The sequence below is a fragment of the Gadus morhua genome, chromosome 2 (assembly GCF_902167405.1).
Source record: "Gadus morhua chromosome 2, gadMor3.0, whole genome shotgun sequence".
NCBI classification, from domain to species: Eukaryota; Metazoa; Chordata; class Actinopteri; order Gadiformes; family Gadidae; genus Gadus; species Gadus morhua.
Genome location: NC_044049.1, coordinates 5,009,735 through 5,028,156, shown reverse-complemented (window position 1 = coordinate 5,028,156; position 18,422 = coordinate 5,009,735). Strand labels below are relative to the sequence as shown.

The 18,422-nt window shown below is 45.6% G+C and overlaps 2 protein-coding genes across 4 annotated transcripts in view; both read right to left on the bottom strand.

The window, feature by feature from the left end:
* Window positions 1-14,127, bottom strand: part of baiap2a (BAR/IMD domain containing adaptor protein 2a) — a 48,164-nt gene extending 34,037 nt beyond the window's left edge. For all 3 annotated transcript variants that reach the window (XR_003979478.1, XM_030378112.1, XM_030378102.1), the window contains exons 1-2: window positions 13,874-14,127; window positions 2,137-2,212 (exon numbers count right to left, since the gene is read on the bottom strand). Coding sequence is in view for 2 of the 3 variants with exons in the window: in XM_030378112.1 (XP_030233972.1) it covers window positions 2,137-2,212; window positions 13,874-13,945 (148 nt within the window). In the remaining variant the exon portion in view is untranslated. The remainder of the gene's footprint in view (window positions 1-2,136; window positions 2,213-13,873) is intronic.
* Window positions 14,128-14,574: 447 nt separating this feature from the next.
* Window positions 14,575-18,206, bottom strand: LOC115559442 (charged multivesicular body protein 6). Its single transcript, XM_030378202.1, has 8 exons — window positions 17,967-18,206; window positions 17,514-17,623; window positions 17,220-17,307; window positions 16,812-16,898; window positions 16,373-16,438; window positions 15,902-15,982; window positions 15,054-15,129; window positions 14,575-14,965 (listed from the first exon to the last, which is right to left on the bottom strand). The coding sequence occupies exons 1-8, from the start codon at window positions 18,030-18,032 to the stop codon at window positions 14,916-14,918; spliced, it is 624 nt and encodes a 207-aa protein (XP_030234062.1). The 5' UTR covers window positions 18,033-18,206; the 3' UTR covers window positions 14,575-14,915.
* Window positions 18,207-18,422: the final 216 nt, after the last annotated feature.

Genomic DNA, 18,422 nt, shown 5'->3' with positions numbered 1-18,422 from the left:
CCATTACTCCACCTGCGGCGCCCCTGGCTAACAACCTAGGCTAACAATGGGCAGACTCTCCTCGACCATGTTGAATAAAGGCAGCTAGTTTGTGTTGTTTACTTGTATTTCTTTGGGAGCCGGGTTACACTACGCACCCCGGCTCTGGTGGACAGATGGAACCAGCGCCTGCAGCGTTGACAGCTGACTGGTGCGAGCCACACTTAGCGACAACTGCCCGATAAAACAAGCTAATTGTAGCAGGTGGATGCGGCCTATAGATAGAGCGCGTCTCTCGGGCTGCGAGCTGGGGGGCTGCGGCGCGTATGCTAATGCTAACCCCAATTACAGCTGACTCAACAGCGGCAGACACTCCCTTCGTCTTCCTGCCTCTGCCATCACCGCTGGGGAGGAGAGCTGGGAACCGTTCGGTTATGCGGGGCTCACTGGCTTATGGCTCTTCATTACGCCCTAAGAGAGTCTCACACTGCCTCGGGTCGGAAGGCTAAAGGTGAACCCGCAGCAAGCGAGAGTGTGCGTGTGTGTGTGTGTGTGTGTGTGTGTGTGTGTGTGTGTGTGTGTGTCTGTGTGTCATCGGCTAGTGAGAAAAATGCCGAGAAAAATAACAAGGAATGTATTCCCTGAGGAGTATTGAAGCTAATGGTGTGTGTGTGTGTGTGTGTGTGTGTGTGTGTGTGTGTGTGTGTGTGTGTGTGTGTGTGTGTGTGTGTGTGTGTGTGTGTGTGTGTGTGTGTGTGTGTGTGTGTGTGTGTGTGTGTGTGTGTGTGTGTGTGTGTGGAAGGGGGCAGCTGGGCAGATAAGCTGGATCTAGCGGTAGTCTCTAATGAAATGTGCAGCGGTGGGCGGGCCAGGGCTTATCAGAACTCTGATTGGAGAGCAGACACGTCAATCTTGCAAGGGGCTCATTGAGGACCTACACCTTTCTCAAGAGCCGTCAGTGACGATGACCCGACCGATGACGTAGAGAGAGCCAGTCACCCCCCCCTCCCCTCTCCCCTCCCCCCCAGGAGGTCCGTTTGTGGTGAGGTGCTGAACTGTCAGAGTAATTGCACCATGTGGACCGAGGCGAGTTTCCCCCGCTCACCGCCCCAGAAACAGAGCTCATTAGTCCCCTGGTGTGGACCGGGTCTTTCCAGCAGGGGCTCAGACCGGTGTGTCTTGCCTCCCTCAGTGTCTGGGATTAGTCGCAATGGTGAGGGGATAAAAGGGTTGAGTAAGCCCCTCGGCGGAGGATATCTCCCCTCCCTCGTGTTTACTCACTCACTTGGAATGCAGAGTTATGTCTAGTGTTAGTGGGGGGGGGAGTGGGAGTGTCAAGTGTCAAATTCTTGTCGGGGCCAGGTGGACAATAATAAGTAGTCCATCACGATCAGAATGGAGTTGTTGTGAGGGGTGTTGCCGTGGCGACGGTCGGGGCCGGCGGGAGGAGAGGCGCCCGAATGTGGGGGGCCCTTGCTTGTTTATCGTCTTTGCTTGGTATTTTTTCTCCATGAGGTCATCTACTTATTGTGATACCCGGTTTTATGAATTACGATGAGAAGAACGCCCTTAGGATGATCGAAATAGGAGGCTTGAAACATTAAGATGAAAAGGAGATTCAGTCCGATATAAAATGTCTGTATACTTCTAAGTAATGACCCCCATACAGTTAGGTGTTATTATGAATTCAAAACCCCTATGGTAATCACAATAACTCATTTCAAATTTTCTATCACCAAGCCTGCTTTAATTTGCTTATGTGAGATATTGCCCCAGTTATCACATGAATAAGGCTAACCAGGGGCGGCCTTAACAGCATTAGATGGATGACTCCCTCTGCCTCGCGTTCCTCTCCTATACAGGCCATGCCGGCTCCTGTAGACCACATGATTGGCCCTTTTTCTGTCAAAGGGATGGATAATTATTATCTTTTTAGCTCTCAGTGAACAAAAGGAGAGGGTAGAAGATGGATCTAGAGATAGAGACAGATAAACACACAGAGAGATAGACTGAGAGAGAGTGCGAGCGAAAGAGAGAGACGCAGGATGGTGAATTGGCCATCAGCCCAAACCTGCGGCGAAAAAACAAGGACAGTGGAAAATAAATAAATAAATGAACAAAATAGGATGAGAAAAAAAATAAAAGGAGAAAACTCACTGGCAAGCGCCTTCTCGTAGCTCTTCCCCATGGCAACGAAGTTCCGTAAACAAGGGTTGAACTGCTCCATGATAGTCTGTGAGGAGGGAGACAGAGGCACAGATATTGGTGGACGGACGGACAAAAGGAGAACCGGCGGCCCCTGTCATCACAGGGGCCGCCGTATTCTCAGGGAGTCACAGATCCACTCGCCCCTTTGGCCTCTCGTAAACACTCTTTTTACGTAACCCGTGGTAAACCGTCAGACACATTACCATGGAAACGCAAGCGTGGCACACAAAGGTCTTCAGGGGAGGGTAGCTGTGTGTGCGAGTGCGCTTGCATTCACAATAAAAAAATATATCAAATCAGTTATCAGGATCGTTCCTCTCCGCCCACGTCTCCGCCGTAGGGCCCGTAGTACCGCAGTGCACGGTGGGGGAGGCGTCAGGAGAGGAAGTAGTTCATAATTACGACACACCGCAGAGGTGGAAGCAACACTCAGAGGAGCCGCGTGATACAGCGAACGCCATCCGATCTTCGACGCCAAACAAGCAATCCCGTTTTTTCCAGGAAGTGCCACCTGCGTGACGTCGAGTATGTAGGGCAGTGATGAGAGATCTCATTGCGGGGGGGTGTCAACGCACAGGAAACGAAGTGATGCCCGACACCGCCCCCCCCCCCCCATCATCACCACCACCGTCGTCATAATTCCCTTCTCCCCTCCCGTCCTGTCCTCGCCACTGACTGTGCCGCTTCTGTCCTCCTCCAGGGCTTCCTCCAATTAGTGGGTCCCCAGCCAGCGAGGCAGGAACTGCCAGGGGAGACAACCAGCGGCGGCGGCAGCAGCAGCAGCAGCAGCCCCTTGCTGCACTAGCAGACCGCTGCTGCTGCTGCTGCGAGAAGGAAGCTGGTTCATAATAATAATAATAAGACGAAGAAGTATAACAATAAAACCAGCAAGCCAGTGGCAAAGTGTTCCGGAAGACATTTAGTGTGGAGGCTGCCGGCATTGACCCGGGGACAATTGTAGTGGCGGTTTTCGGAAACTGAAATAACATCCCAGGTTCCTGGACTCAATGTGCTCGGCATTTTGTTAAGAAACTATCTTGTAACAAAAGAGTTGAGGTTTCTGAAAAGGATGTGGGTGTGTCTGTGTGTGTCTTGGCCTGCTCTGCATCAGGTAAAAATACATAATGATTCAAAGGCTAGTGCCCTTCTGGAAGACAAATAGGCCTATGTCGTCCTTAAATAGAATATGGACTTTACAGACAGACTATAACCCAGGCCAACAGTGGAACAGTAGGCATTCCTGAATCATAGCCTGTCAAGCATACACACCCGTGCATCCAAGCCAACACCCAGTGGTTTGGTTTGTTTGAGATTTTCCCCACCGGCAGTGGGAACCATCCAGACACACACACACACACACACACACACACACACACACACCACAAGGCCAAAGGCCAAAACTAAACAATATTCAACTCGATGCTAACCGAACAAAGAAATCAATTATTGGCTTTGTATTTATATGAGACTGAAATCACTCTTCTTCCCGTTAACTAGAATGTTAGAGTGTATACCTGCCCCCACCCACCCCCTTAACACCACAGGGCCGTTAGAGGAACTTGCTCATAGGAATGGTAGTGGAAAATTGTAAACAGAACGCGAGCAAATTGACCCCAACGTCATGGAGGTCGAAACGGCCAAAAAGGTTGGCACACAATTAACCAGACACCATCGTTGACCCAGGAATGGACTTGCCGCACAGACCACCTACCCGGCCTGTGCTATGACATCATTCATGTAAAAGCGAGGTCCACTTCAGCTTGCCGGGGCGTAACCTACTTGAACATCAGTGGAGACTAAGAGCGACACAAGAACAAGAGAACGTAGGAAGCATTCCTAACTGAAGAATCAAGGTTGCATATTCAAACAGTCTAGCACACATTACATCGATAATACCCTCTTAAAAAAGGGGGAGTTGTCCATTTATCTTCTGCTAATTGCGAAGACTCCCTTTGGGAAACAGGGCTGTTTCAGGACAAGAGTTACAGTTGCCGGTTCCAACCGTGTTTATATTTACTTGCTTTATGTACCGCTTCCACTTGCATTTTGTAACGGGGGCTTACGCCAACACACGCTAATGGAAGGAGCTGAGCGGGAGATTCCTGGCGATGTAGAACAAACGGAGACGCACTCGCGCACGCTCTCCAAAAAAGGTTAGCCTGTCTCTCTGCTCCGTGGAAGATTAAAGACTCGCCTGCTCCTCAAGGGACCTGCTAGGGAGATGTTTATGCCGACGTCTTCTAACTGATGCTGACATGCAGCCGGTTGAAAGGGAATGTGAGCCGTGTGAGCCTTGCAAACGCACACACACACGATAAATGACAGGAAAGAATTGCGCGCACACACACACACAGAGAAAGACAGTGGTGATTCTAACTGGTGGGCGGATTACATAATAAAGTCAAGGCCAGTGCAGTGCAGCTTCACTATGGCACCCTCTCCCACTGAAATGGCGTCAGGTAACACACACACACACACACACACACACACACACACACACACACACACACACACACACACACACACACACACACACACACACACACACACACACACACACACACACGCGCAATTACAATGCTTTATGTGGAGCATCAAATCAAAAGCTTGAACGGTAAGTTGAAAAAGAGGTTGTTTCCATCCTTTAAACGGTCTTATTGTCGCTAAATCTTCCATTCCACTTTTAAATCGCTCCACATTTATTACCCTAATTGTGGCGGCTAATTGTAAAACTAGGCCCGAGAGGCACTGAGCCACGCGACACGGAACGCGAAGAAGAGAGGCTAGGAAGAGAAACTCGTTAACACTTTTCGGCGTCAACAGCTGGAGGAAAAGCAAGAGACTGAAAAAGTCATTACGTGTCCCCTCTTCAGAATCACTTCTCCGTGACATTGTTCGGTTACAGGGAAATTACGGACGAACCCTCAGCCCCGCTGCCTACAGAGACATACAGGAGACCACAATGGTCTACCGGCACAGGTCTCTCTAACCTAAAATTAGCCCTCTCGCTCGGCCACCCCTTCCAAAAGAGACAATCCATCAAGGGCAGACCTACGACCCAAAAATAAATAGAATGTAGTAATGATGATAGATGTGTACCTCATTGTGACCTACATAAATGCGCACACACACACACACACACACACACACACACACACACACACACACACACACACACACACACACACACACACACACACACACACACACACACACACACACACACACACACACACACACTTTGTGTCCTTCGCCTCACAGGACATGCTCAGGGATTCACTACGGCAAAATAACACCAACTGATTTGGGCCAGAGGGATTACAGAAGAACATAATCAAAAAACGAAACAAACAATTAGTCCGTTCAACCCCAATCCCTAAACGCTGGCATCGCTGCCTCCCAGAGTCGTGCAGATGCTTTAAATGATACAGAGAAGACATTATTTGCCACTGCAGTGGGCAGAGGTGTTGAGGCTAGGACAGAGAGGGACAGAGAGAGGGGCAGAGACAGATATGGAGAGAGAGAGAGCATAGGCCAGAACCCTGTTGATTTAATCAAGCCGGAATGTAAAGACAGTGGATGGAGTGGGAGTTGGACTGAAAACAGGGCAATCACGCACACACTGGATGCCTTTGTTCTAAATCATATCAGCCGCGTGCGCTCAAGGTTCTTGCAGGGTCATCCTCAGCTGCAGCCTCGCTGTGACCACGACTGAAAAAGAGAGGATTGTCCACGATAAGTTTCTGGTAAACATAATCACTACCCATGAATTGATAATCACCATCAGCACATCTAACCACAGGGCTGTTGTATGGGTCATTGAAACAATTGAATTGAATTAAAAGCCAGAACTTCTTGCAATGTGCGAAGGAAAAGAAAAGATAACGAGTTGTTTCAGAGAAAAATCGACCACCAGCTCTCAACAAGGAGCTAAAGCAGGACGTTAGGGAATAATAACCACGTACCATAGAAGAAAAAAAGTGGTAAGTAGTGAACAGCAATACAAATGCAAATAAGAATATCAATTATTATTATTATGCATTTGTTACTGGATTTTGGTGTGTGAGATTTTGATCTCGCAAAAGATTACAAAAATCCCCTAAAGCAATCTGATCCTCATCAAACTCGTTCAAAATGAGGAAGAAAGAGACCTCCTTGGATATCAGGTCTTTTTGATGATGATGAACCCGATAGGGAAGGAGAAGTCTGTGTTTAATTGGGGAACCTTAGAGAGACAGCCCATCTCGATTACAAGAAAATGAGCCGGTGCCAATTGCATCCACACATCATCAAAGCCAATGAACCGCTTTTCAGCGTTCCTTCTCAGACATTCATGTTTTTTCCGAAGAGATAACGAGATAAGGATCGAGGTTCCTGTATTTCCATTTGCGTACTTTGAATCAAAAATAATCCCTGCCCCCCCACACAAGGGAGACGCCGAGAGTAGGCCATATTAATATTTATGCCACGCGATGCACAGAACGTACATCGGGGGAAACCATGACCTCCCCTTTACAGTTACACTTGCCTAGAAAGAAGTCTGTGCTGACACGGCCATCCAAAAGAATGGCTGTAATTAGTGGTAGTAGCAGTAGAAGTAGCAGTAGCGGAACACAACAGACATTGAAGTACTGAAGAGGTTAAAGAAATTAACCATTTGAAGCCAGTGTGCAATAAATGAAACCAGTAATTCATTTGATGGGGCTTGCTACTTCTTTGGTGCCAACTGATATGTGGACTTGAGTGCAAAACATATTTACAACAATAGGGAGCCAAACAATTCTTCAAGAATCAATCATAGCCTTCTGAAAAGTGTGCCACACACACACACACACACACACACACACACACACACACACACACACACACACACACACACACACACACACACACACACACACACACACACACACACACACACACACACACACACACACACACATCTCTCCTGCATTTTTTGGAAATACCAAGCTTTTGGAAGAGGCCTAACTCCCCTTGGGTATTAGTAGAGTCAGGGTGACCTGAAGAGCATGCAATTACTCTAGGCCCATCAATAGTCGTCACGGCAACAGAGAGATCAGTTCTTGTTACTATAATTAAATTACCATATGATGTGAATCAACCAACCAATCGTCACCCTACTACAGCATCCATTTACCTGCCCTTCTGTAATCAGAATAAAAATCTCCATGCTCGCTTGACCATGGTGTCAGGGGACATGTGTTAAGGTTACTTCAGTCCCTAAAAGGTACCCTATGAGACTTCAGCGTCCAGAGAAAGCTGTGCGCGAGGCTATGCTCAGCCATTGGGGGCACGCATCCAATTAAAAAGACTTGGAGCCTCACCGGTTCCTCGGGGGGGCTACTCCTGCAACCTTATCGTAGCCACTTAAAGTCATGGTTAAGGTAAGGTAGCTCACTCAGTATGAGACTGAGAACAAGAGACGGGTGATAGGAGCTGACAGTATGTAATGTACCGTTTTGTTTTTACCTATGCGGTACCCTGAGGTAGAGAGCTGTAACCACACGCTGAGGGGATTAATCAATACTAGTTGGCTGACATGCCCATTAGAGTAGTTTGTAACCACAGAGTGGGCAGGGGTGCAGGGGTCGTTGGAAAGAAAATGCTGGGCTGCATTTTCTCGATCACTTTGTTTTGTGTTAACGTCAAGCCTGCACAAATAAACGACATAGTGAAATGCACACGGCTGACCACTTCAGGTCGGTTGATTGATTTATATGTTTTTTTCGCTTGTGCTGCTTTCACCTTGAGTGACTGAGGATTGATTATTAACATAAATAAAAAATACATTTGCCTATGAATTTATTGGTTGAAGATTAGGTCAATTTCAATTATTTCAAGATTTTCTTGGGATGACTACACCTTAGTACTGTTTTCCCACATTTGGTGATAACTTTCAAGAGATCCATAAAATAGCCAGAAGAATCCAGTTATCCTCATTTTACAATTGGTTTTGGAAATAGGAGACTAAAGCAATTTGGGCAAAGGCATACCATTGTTTTTACTCCAAATCAAGATGACCAACATGATGATCCAAGATGTAATCCAATTCATTTAACCGACAACAGTCAATCAAGTAAAATGTTCAGCTTTTCGTGGGCATGTTCCATATGCGCCACTGAAAAAATTAATGATGTCCCTTCTTATGTGTCTCTTTGAGTTTTTAGGACCAGGCTAACGCACGTCTTAAGTGACCGAGAGGCAGAGGAAGCTAACATCACCTGCGCTAGTACATTTCAGAAAGGGACAAATCTTTTGTATGGAAAAGAATACATGAGCCCTCCAAAAAAGGAGAGCTCAGTCACATTATGTGCTTTTTGACAAAAAGGCAGAATATGGGACTGAAAGGGAGGTATCTACCCGTTGTTCCTTTGAGGCTAGCAGCATCGACTAAGGAGACGTTAGCACCATGACACCTAATGTGTTTCCCTTGTACCGACCACACGAGAAACACATCAGCCTTAGCTAATAGACATGGTTAACCCCAGCCTACGACTGCCCAGGGAGATTCAGTGTGGGCAAACTGGGTATGCATTACAATTACAATTAGGGCATTTAGCAGACGCTTTTATCCAAAGCGACTTACATCGGTTGACACACCGACGGCAGAGTCAACCATGCAAGGCGACAGCCAGCTCGTCAGGAGCAGGAGAAGTTAGGGTGAAGTGTCTTGCTCAGGGGCCACATCAACACTCAGCTAGGAGGAGCTGGGGATCGAACTAGCAACCGTTCGGTTACAAGACAACTGCTCTACCTCCTGAGCTAAGCCGACCCATATGCATGTCCAATGCCACGCATTTTAAAAGGCCATGAGCATGCAAGGCCCCTAGAAGATGCCTCCTGGCAGGGAGCCTCCCCTACACCATGGGTGGGAGGAGCAGATGGATAATCAATGCTATTAGGAGCTGCCAATGAGAGTCATGGAAACAAACAGCTACCCAGTAGTAATTCTAACTATTACCCCTGGAAGTGAAGAAGGTCATCATCTGAAGCCTCTTCTCGATTCTTTTTTTTTTCCCCTTGTGCTCGTGTAGCATTTATACATCTCCCTTCCTCTATGTGTAATTGCAGCCCCGAGTAGTTCCACTGTAATTAGGGACAATTTCACAAGGATGGTGGACTCTCTCGCACAGACACACACACACACACACACACACACACACACACACACACACACACACACACACACACACACACACACACACACACACATGCACCCTCTCTCTCTCTCTCTCTCTCTCTCTCTCTCTCTGTCTGTCCCTCTTCCTCTGTCCATGAGTTCCTTGATGTGGGGGGGGGGCTTAGGACCCTCAACTAAACAGACATGGTTCTTTAAAATCTCACCTGAAAAGGCAAGTCAAAATAAAACCTGTGGAAAGTAAAAAGGAAAAGAGAGAATGTCGGTAAGCCATCCACCCCTGCATGCTGAGAGAAGGTGGGTGTGGAGCTCAGTATTCTCTGCTGCATCACAGTCAAAAGGCACAACGAAAAGAAATCTGCCGTGTGCAAGGCGATGCGACTGATAGTGTTTCCTGCATAGCATAATGCATCTTTTCCAAGGCCTGAGGCATCGTGACGTTTTGGAAAGATTTGATTTCATGAGCACATCTCCGTTTTGTTTTTTTCTTCCAGGAGCCGCATGAGGAGAGCTGCCTTATGTCATGAAGTCCCCGAAGAAGATTATTATGGTGATTGATAGAGTTTAGGAGTGGCTGAGTCTTTGCAACTGACTGCAGGGTAGGTCTTATAGGAAGGAGCTGTTTGTGTATGGATATAATGTCAAGCTGTGGCACACATCTCCATTTAGTGACAATGCTGCTTTGCCATTTAGCCTTCAGAGATAGTTTTCCATCGTATGAAAAATAGGTTTTACCCTTTTCACCACGTTCTTTGGTTAAATACCCCACACACACAGACAAATATACACACTCACGACGATACCCTGACTTCCGTTTTCAACCCCCCCATTACTATCTCTCACTCGTTCTCTCCAACCCTTCACAAACTGCTGGTCTCTACTCTCTTGGCACAATGACATGACAGAAACACAAAAGGATAAAGAGTGTTGTTGCTAAGAGACCACCTGTCCAGATCTCCTGCAGCAAAACCAGGTGCTCGTAGTAAAAAACCAAAATGTCCTCTTAACACAGAGCTTGTGGAACAATAACCTTCCGTTTGGAAGAAAACATATTGGATTTAATATGTTTTCTTTTGGGTTTTTTTCCCCTCATACGGACCCGAGCAAGCCTCAACGCTGCCAGGATGATGGCAGTTTGTGTGCGTCAGTTTTGATCCAGGGGATTGCGAAGAGTCATGCCACTCCACTTTAGGTTTCTCTCATAAACAGCCATTTGAGATAATGGTAGCCGCGCTTGCGGGGCCCTGTTGACTCTCTGGGAGTGTTGTCCCGAGCGTTTGGATCGGCGGGACACACCCAGCTCTGTGTCCTGGCAGGGTGCGTTTGGTGTCACCGAGAGAGACTCGGAATTCCAGTTCTAGACGTCAAAGGCTGAAACCTTGTACGCCGCAAAAGAGAAACACAGTACGATACAGATTTCTCTAGCGAGCACTTGTTGGCTACAGGTGGAGCACCCCCCTCCCTTCCTCCCCAGCTGAAAGCTTTGTGGAGGGGATTTTATCTGTCTGCATGTTAAGAGGCTTGACCTGAGGAACTACCTCTCTCCCCCCGCCAGCAGGAGGTCCCTGAACCGGTGACCCGGCCAGCTGGTAAGGATCACTGTAGCACTTCCTCACACACACAAACACCAAACACACACACCAGCACCCTACACACACTCTTGCACCCAACACATACACACTCTTGCACCCAACACAAACTCTTGCACCCAGCACACACACACACACACACACACACTAGCACCCTACACACACTCTTGCACCCAACACAAACTCTTGCACCCAGCACACACACACACACACTACCACCCTACACACACTCTTGCACCCAACACATACACACTCTTGCACCCAACACAAACTCTTGCACCCAACACACACACACACACACACACAAACACACACACAAACACACACACACACGGGACTAACACCCAAGCAACTTACGGACAAGCTAGTACCGAACACTCAGCACCAATACAAACACTGAGACACACGCACACACTCAAGTGTCAGTGTGGGCGCGCACTCTCACACTGAACGTGAACCCTGACATGGGGGCTCAGCCGTGGGGACCGCTTCAGTCCCAGGCGGGCGCCATGTCTGGGGCCGCCCCCGCCGCGGCGTGAGGAACAAGAAGCTAACATGAGTCACTGTGTGGACGGGGCCGCGGGTTGCCATGGTGCGCTCAAGAGGTTTACGCTCCCTGTCGACGAGAGCCAACTCGATCAAACCCCCCCCCCCCCCCCCCCCCACCCCCCCCCCCCCCCCCAGAAAGGAGTGCCTGGTTGCCGTTTGCCAACTCAACAAGCTCACACAAAAGGGAGTTTAACTCACACCCTCGCTGTTTGTACAATCCCTGCCCTGTTTAGCACACACACACACACACACACCACATCATGCACACATCACCAGTGTCATGAGTCACCACAGAGTGATCCTCACCTCACCCCCCCGCTTGCCTCCCTTCTCCCCAGTCTCTCTCCCAGTCTCTTTACATGTGATTACTCAGCATCTTATCGTCCTTCTGCATCCTGTAACTCACTGTGGCCCGCACATGTTGACTCTCGCTATCGCTTTATCTTTACGACCGACACTTAGTCAAAAGATCAATAGCGAAAATACGGCCTCACTCACTGCACTACAGGAATGTTTTTAATTACCATTTGTTGGATTTGTGTTCAAACATAACCTGGTGTGTAATATCTGGAGGGGGGAGGCTTCTGTAATCAATGAACCAACTCCTATGTGACTGACATTCTTTTTATTGAATGATTATAAAACGTTCATTATAAAGGCAATGTGAATGTCTAGAAATTGTAAAACTGACAGGTATTGAGGAAATACTTGATTGAATTGAATGATCGAAGACATCTGTAGAGACAGCTTGATACATATGGAAAGAAATACATGTCTGATCCCAGTCTATCGATAGAAACTGTTCAATAATCATTCATCTCAGGGTATTCCTTAGCAGAAAAGATATTTTTTTGACTCAAGCATTGCAAAAAATAAAACGTGGGAGCGATCTAGCTGATAGTCTAAAGGAGCAAGGCTACCAGGGGGAACATGAAACCTATCCAGTCACATAATGTAGCCTCTATTCTTCGGCCAGAGTGTCAGATCCCTGGTGGGGAGAGGAGAGTCTCTCTACTCTGCTGCCCATCACTGCTCTATCTCGGCACGAGTCGGACAAGTGTTGCTCCTCACCCCCAGAGACGAGGCTCGCTGGCGGGGTCACCGTTGGGAGAAGCGCGACGGATCTCTAAAAGTCGCCTTTACACGATTAAGGTGTTGAAGCTTCATGTAAAACAGATGTTGGAAGGTGTGGTGCACGCAGTCACTCTACAAACATTGAATGGAGTTGAATGTAGGCTAGGAGGGGAATATTTAGAAGTGGTTAATGAAACGTTGCCTTCCGGTTTTGGCTCTAAATGAACATGAAAGCCAGTCCATGTGACAGGCGTCACCATATCTGACCTGATTCAGATGAATGTCTATTCCCTGCTGAAAGCCGAGCACTCCTCGGTCACTGTGGCCTTATTTTATACGGATTTAGTAGAGGTGCCTTAAGGCGATGGACCAGTGAAAAATAGCAGTGAGAAGTTGTTTGAATAAACATTTTCAAGTGGATTTAGGTAATACTCTGGTTTTATACATGAAACTGACAGAGGATATGGCTGTGGCACTAAATTGCATACTCTAATAAACTAGGGGTGTGCGTGCGTGCGTGCGTGTGTGCGCGTGTGTGTGTGTGTGTGTGTGTGTGTGTCCAACATGGCAACAGTTGTGATTTAAACACTATTATCAAAGCAATGCAGCCAGCAAAGACGCTGTACAAAGCAAATCGTTAAGGTGCGAACTAGGGTTTCAACGAATGTAGGAATATTGACATTTTTGCAGGGGTTCACTCATTTTTTCATTATTAGTATTATAATGCATAGATTCGGAAGAGGTTAACCTATATTCGAGGAAAAGGTGGGTCAATTTCTGAAGAACCGGTTTGGATGGATGTTGAAATCCCTAAAAGGCAAATGTTTGCAGTAGCCTACCTGTTGCAACACAAAAGCCAAGCCCCTGCATAGCCACTTATAAGCCACGGCACTACCCTTCCCATAAAGCAAGTTAAATGAAGTGTTCTTGACGAGGTTAAGTATTCGATAGCGAAACACACAATGTATACTAAAATTCAAATAGAAAAACTCGATTTTAACAGTTGATGTATTCAACGTCAAATGGTTAATCAGTAATAGGTGGGTGAAAGGTTCAGAAGGGTGGCGCATTCCTCAACGTTGAAGGAATTCCGAGGAGATTAAGCCTCTACCCATCAAGAGAGAAGACACAGAATATTTTAACGATTGTCCTTATCATTACGCCTACATAAGAAATAAATACATCCAAAACTGTGAAGCCGCATCATCGAAGACGGCCATCAACAAAATAAATGATCAGCTATACGCACGGCGCTCTTTACTACTGCAATGCATCCTACAGAAACCAAACTTTTATTAATGAGTTCCAACACTACCTTGTAGACATTCTCCGTGATGCGGTGAACCTCGTCGGTGCGAGACATCTTGGATTCTTCAGGCAAAACCATTAACTGTATTTTCCTTGACCAAAAAGGTATCCAGGTATAATGTATAAACTGGGTAAACGGAGGACAGCAACACTGGACTGAACGAGGTGAACACACGACTGAGAGAACGGGGGCGGCACCCAGGCAGGCAGGTCTCTGAAAACCTGCTCACAATGAACGCACCCCTCGCCGCCACTGACTGGAGTCGGTATTGGAACGCAGCACTGTAGTCACCATGTCATTCCGTGCGCCACCTCTTGTCTTGAGTTTCCGTGGTTTTGGTTGGCTTTAATCAACGAAAGAAGTGCTTTCATTACGTTAATATGAATATAAATAAACATCTTATACGGCGTTTGAAATTTAAATGGAGTATTCAATATTTTTTTGAGAATCTCGGTACCAGCAGATTTATCATCTTGGCTTTAGTTTTAAAGAGTAACTACGTTTGTGCCTTATTATGGCAATTTAACTTTAAAAAACACGATGTAATTCAAATAAAACGACAAGTCGACCAGTAAAGACCAAAAGCCATACAGGTGAATTTGTGACGGTGTGTAGGGTAGCATATGATTAACGGAAAGGAAAATCAGCTATTCTTAGTATAGTGGTGCCCTCTTCTGGCCGATATAAAGAAATGAACAAGTCACATCTTCGTCATATTTGACTTTAATATGTAGAAACACTTAAAAATCCCTCATGCCATTCTATTGTGTCCTAATCGGTGTAGTATAATACAATAGTATTTGAACAATTAGACAAAAACAGACACAAACAACTTATGAGGTCATTTTTCACTTGAATAAAATGTACAGTGGAGCAGAGCGCCACTCAGCACAGCTGCAGTGCTCATTGTGATGCCAACTGCCGTGCCAGGAAGTTGCTATTTTTATTGAAACATAAAACACTGCCTGGGTTTGCACAGAAGTGCATGCCGGGTGTGTAGGCCTTCATGTAGAGAACCACCGAGGACTGGTAAACAAAGTTCTGTTGGTCACGCTGCCAACATCTCAGGCCTGTCATTCTCCTTTGCCCGCATCCGGTCTACGAACGTCAGAAACAAAATGGAGGTAATGATACACACACATGGGGTAATGATATTAAACTGAGCCATGAGCAAACAGACATGTACCTGGCTGAACATTGGCTGCCTCCGGTACTTCAGGAAGGGGATCCGTGGGAACGTCGGGAAGTTGTACTTCCTCTTCCTGTCGGACAGAGGTCAGTGAACAGAAGGAAAAATCTAGCAGGCTCAAATTACACATGCTACGACTGAGCTACTCTTGTACACGGCAGTACATAATTGAAGCAAATGTTGTTCAAATGTCATTTAACAACACATATCAGTGTCTAATTTTCTGAGTTTAATGAATGCCAGGCCTCAGGGGTGATGAGGCATTCTAAATGGGAGGAAAGTGTTTCCGACCAACTTGGGCTAATTAGGGGTTAGATCTGGCCTTGTGTGAGTGCATTCCCTTTTAATGAAGGGGTTATCATTGTTGTGGCTAACTTAAGTTTGATCTTCCTCGTGGGGATTAAGTGTAGATGACAAGGGTGAGAACAGAACACTGGACCTAGCCACACACGCGATGTCCTGACCTGTCTGAAGAGAATGCGCCAGTGGGTGTAAACAGGCGTCTCTCATTAAGTTAATTACGGGTCGTATTGTGGGCTTGCCGCTGCCTAGAATTATTACCTCCTTGAGATACGTTTACTTTGTGTTCAGGCCTACTATAGCATCTCTCTAGTTACTAACAAATATGCTGAAACACTGCCCTCCATCAAAAGCAGGGCTGGGCATTGCCATCTCAAATAACAATTTGAGTCATCTTAGAGTGAGTCAGCTGATTCATACTTTTTGGGCAGCTAATTGGTATGGAGTCACATTACGGCCGGCATCACTCTCATGTATTTTGATCACACAACTAGCAGTGATATTAGGGAGTGGTAGAGTTGGAAGACAGAACCAGATGCACCCACCTGAGTGAGAGCTCGGAGCTCGGCCAGAACACTTTCTTCATCCTCCTGGGTCAACGTGCCCGCCAGTATCTCATCGATTTGCTGTAGAAGAATAACCAACCAAGAATAACCGAGTTGGCAACATGAACGAGAAATAGACTGACTAGCACATCAACATAAGAAAAATGAGAGATGGAGGGAGACAGTGTCAATGTACATTTAACCAGAGTTTGAAATGGACAAAAAAGGCTTATACTCATTTTTTAGACCTATGAGGAAAAATACACAGACATGATTTCTATGCATAAGCCAGGAAATATCTCTCCTGTGGAATAACTTGAGTAGTAAAGTGAGTTATAACACATTGTTATCAGGTCATAAGATTATGTTAATGCCAAATACAATAAACTGTCATATATATTAAAAAAAAATAGCTGCCATACACCTGGGAGCGGGGGATAATACAAGAGGGGTAAGAGGCAGGAGAATTACCCTCTGATATTCAATGGCTTCCTGAGTCTCATCCATGATTCTCTCCACATCCTCTATGGACATCACCTGACAAAGCAAGCGCAAAAAAAGGTTAGCTTGAGAAAGACCAATTTCTTCAGTAGCTTGGGTGTATGGATTTACTGAGACAGCTTTACACACTGCCTGCCATCATCCCACTGTAGTGGAGGATTTGCCTCATAATCCATTAATCTCTAAACATTGCATACAGGCTGTGCTGGGAAAACATATTCCAAATGCCTTGTGCGCTGTTCAATATTCCACCAAGAAAACAGAATGCGTTTTGGTATGTTAACTTGGGAGACTTTACAGAATTAATATTGTATGTGGATAATTAAGTATTTTCGATAGTCTGTCACAAAAGCATAGTGCGTGGAGGGATTGGGAGAACTCATTAAAAAAGTGTGAATTTATAACTCACCTCATGCATACTCTTCAGACAGTCATTTCCAACTTTCAGCCCCTCAATGACTTTCAACTCAATTTGGGTGAACTCAATGTCTTGAACCTGACAAAATGTTAAAAACATTATTTTATGAAAAGGTAATCACAAACAAATAATTGTGACAAAAATGTTTAAGCATATAATGAATAAGTCGCACAATAAGAAAAAAATATACAAAATAAAGTACAAAACCTAAGCGGTAGATAATATAAAAAAACAAAATGTTCTAATTACATTTCCTATTTCATTGTACTTTAGGATAGACAAAATGTAATAAAGAAATGCATACATATGCGTTATACATTATACAACAACAAACCCTTAAACAACCCCCAAACCCTTAAAGACCAATTAAAAGCTAAGCTCTAGCGTTAAGTATCTTACCATGCGCTCCAGATTTGAAATCTGATTATCAGTTTTCTCTAATAACTGATCCTGGTACCGCTTCTTCTTAAGAAGAACCAGTGCCTTCCTTTTGAGTAGAAAACAGATGCAAAATATGAATGATCGGTTACATCCTTGTTTGTGTCGACTGAATGATGAACACAGATGAGTGAAGTGTGGTGCGGCAACATGAACACTGTCAACAGACCAGCTGTCATTTATTACACCATCATTGATTTAACTAATATACAATTATGCAATGTTATATTATGAGTAATCATGAGTGGGGCTTACTCCTTTCTCCCATCTTTCAACAGCTGTTTGGCCAGAAGCCTTTCTTTCTCCAATTGTAGTGTGATTCTCCTCTGGTACTGCTTCAGTTTATCCCTCTGCTGTTTCAGTTGCTAAGACGGCCGACCAAAACAATACGTGTGTCATTGTAGTTCGTATACTATAACACATATTTTCAATCTCCTTGTCCAATATCTATACATATGATACAGTATGCCTACATATGACTGTACTTTAATCTACATAACTACAGTACACAGGCTGTTCTCTAGCTGCTGAACCCATAGCACAAAGCCAGTGATTCAGTTATTACGGGGGGAGGGATTCTATTATATCTTTTTAATGGTAGGGCTGCGGATGTGTAACAACAATGCCCAATTAGCTGTGACTGTGATGCAGTCAACACCGCATTACTAAGGTATTACTACGACCTACTTAGTGGGAAAAAATACTTACCAGTATAGCTCTGTCCTGCTCTGTGATTCGAGAAGGGTGACTCTTTCTCCCAAAAACGTTTCCCATTACGTAACCTCATACCCGCTACATAACTCGTTTTTAACAAACAAAGATGTTACTTCTTTGAATGGATTTGACAAAACATATCGCGGTCTGTTGTTTTTTATTAGCATGCTAGGTTGCTAACATAGCCACGCCCTATTCCCCGTGTCGTATGGCAGCCGAGGTGGTACAAAATGTGTGCAGGGATAAGACAAGATGCCTCCTAGAACGTCATTGCAAGCAGTGATGTACTGTTATCCTAACCCAGCTCATCGCACTATTAATTTTTAATATCCTAGGGAACACAAGTCCTTAAGAGCACATGATAGCAATGTATCAAAATACATCGTATCGATTGTCATTCACCATACAAATGCAAATATTTCCAAATGAAAACATACGTTGACATATTCC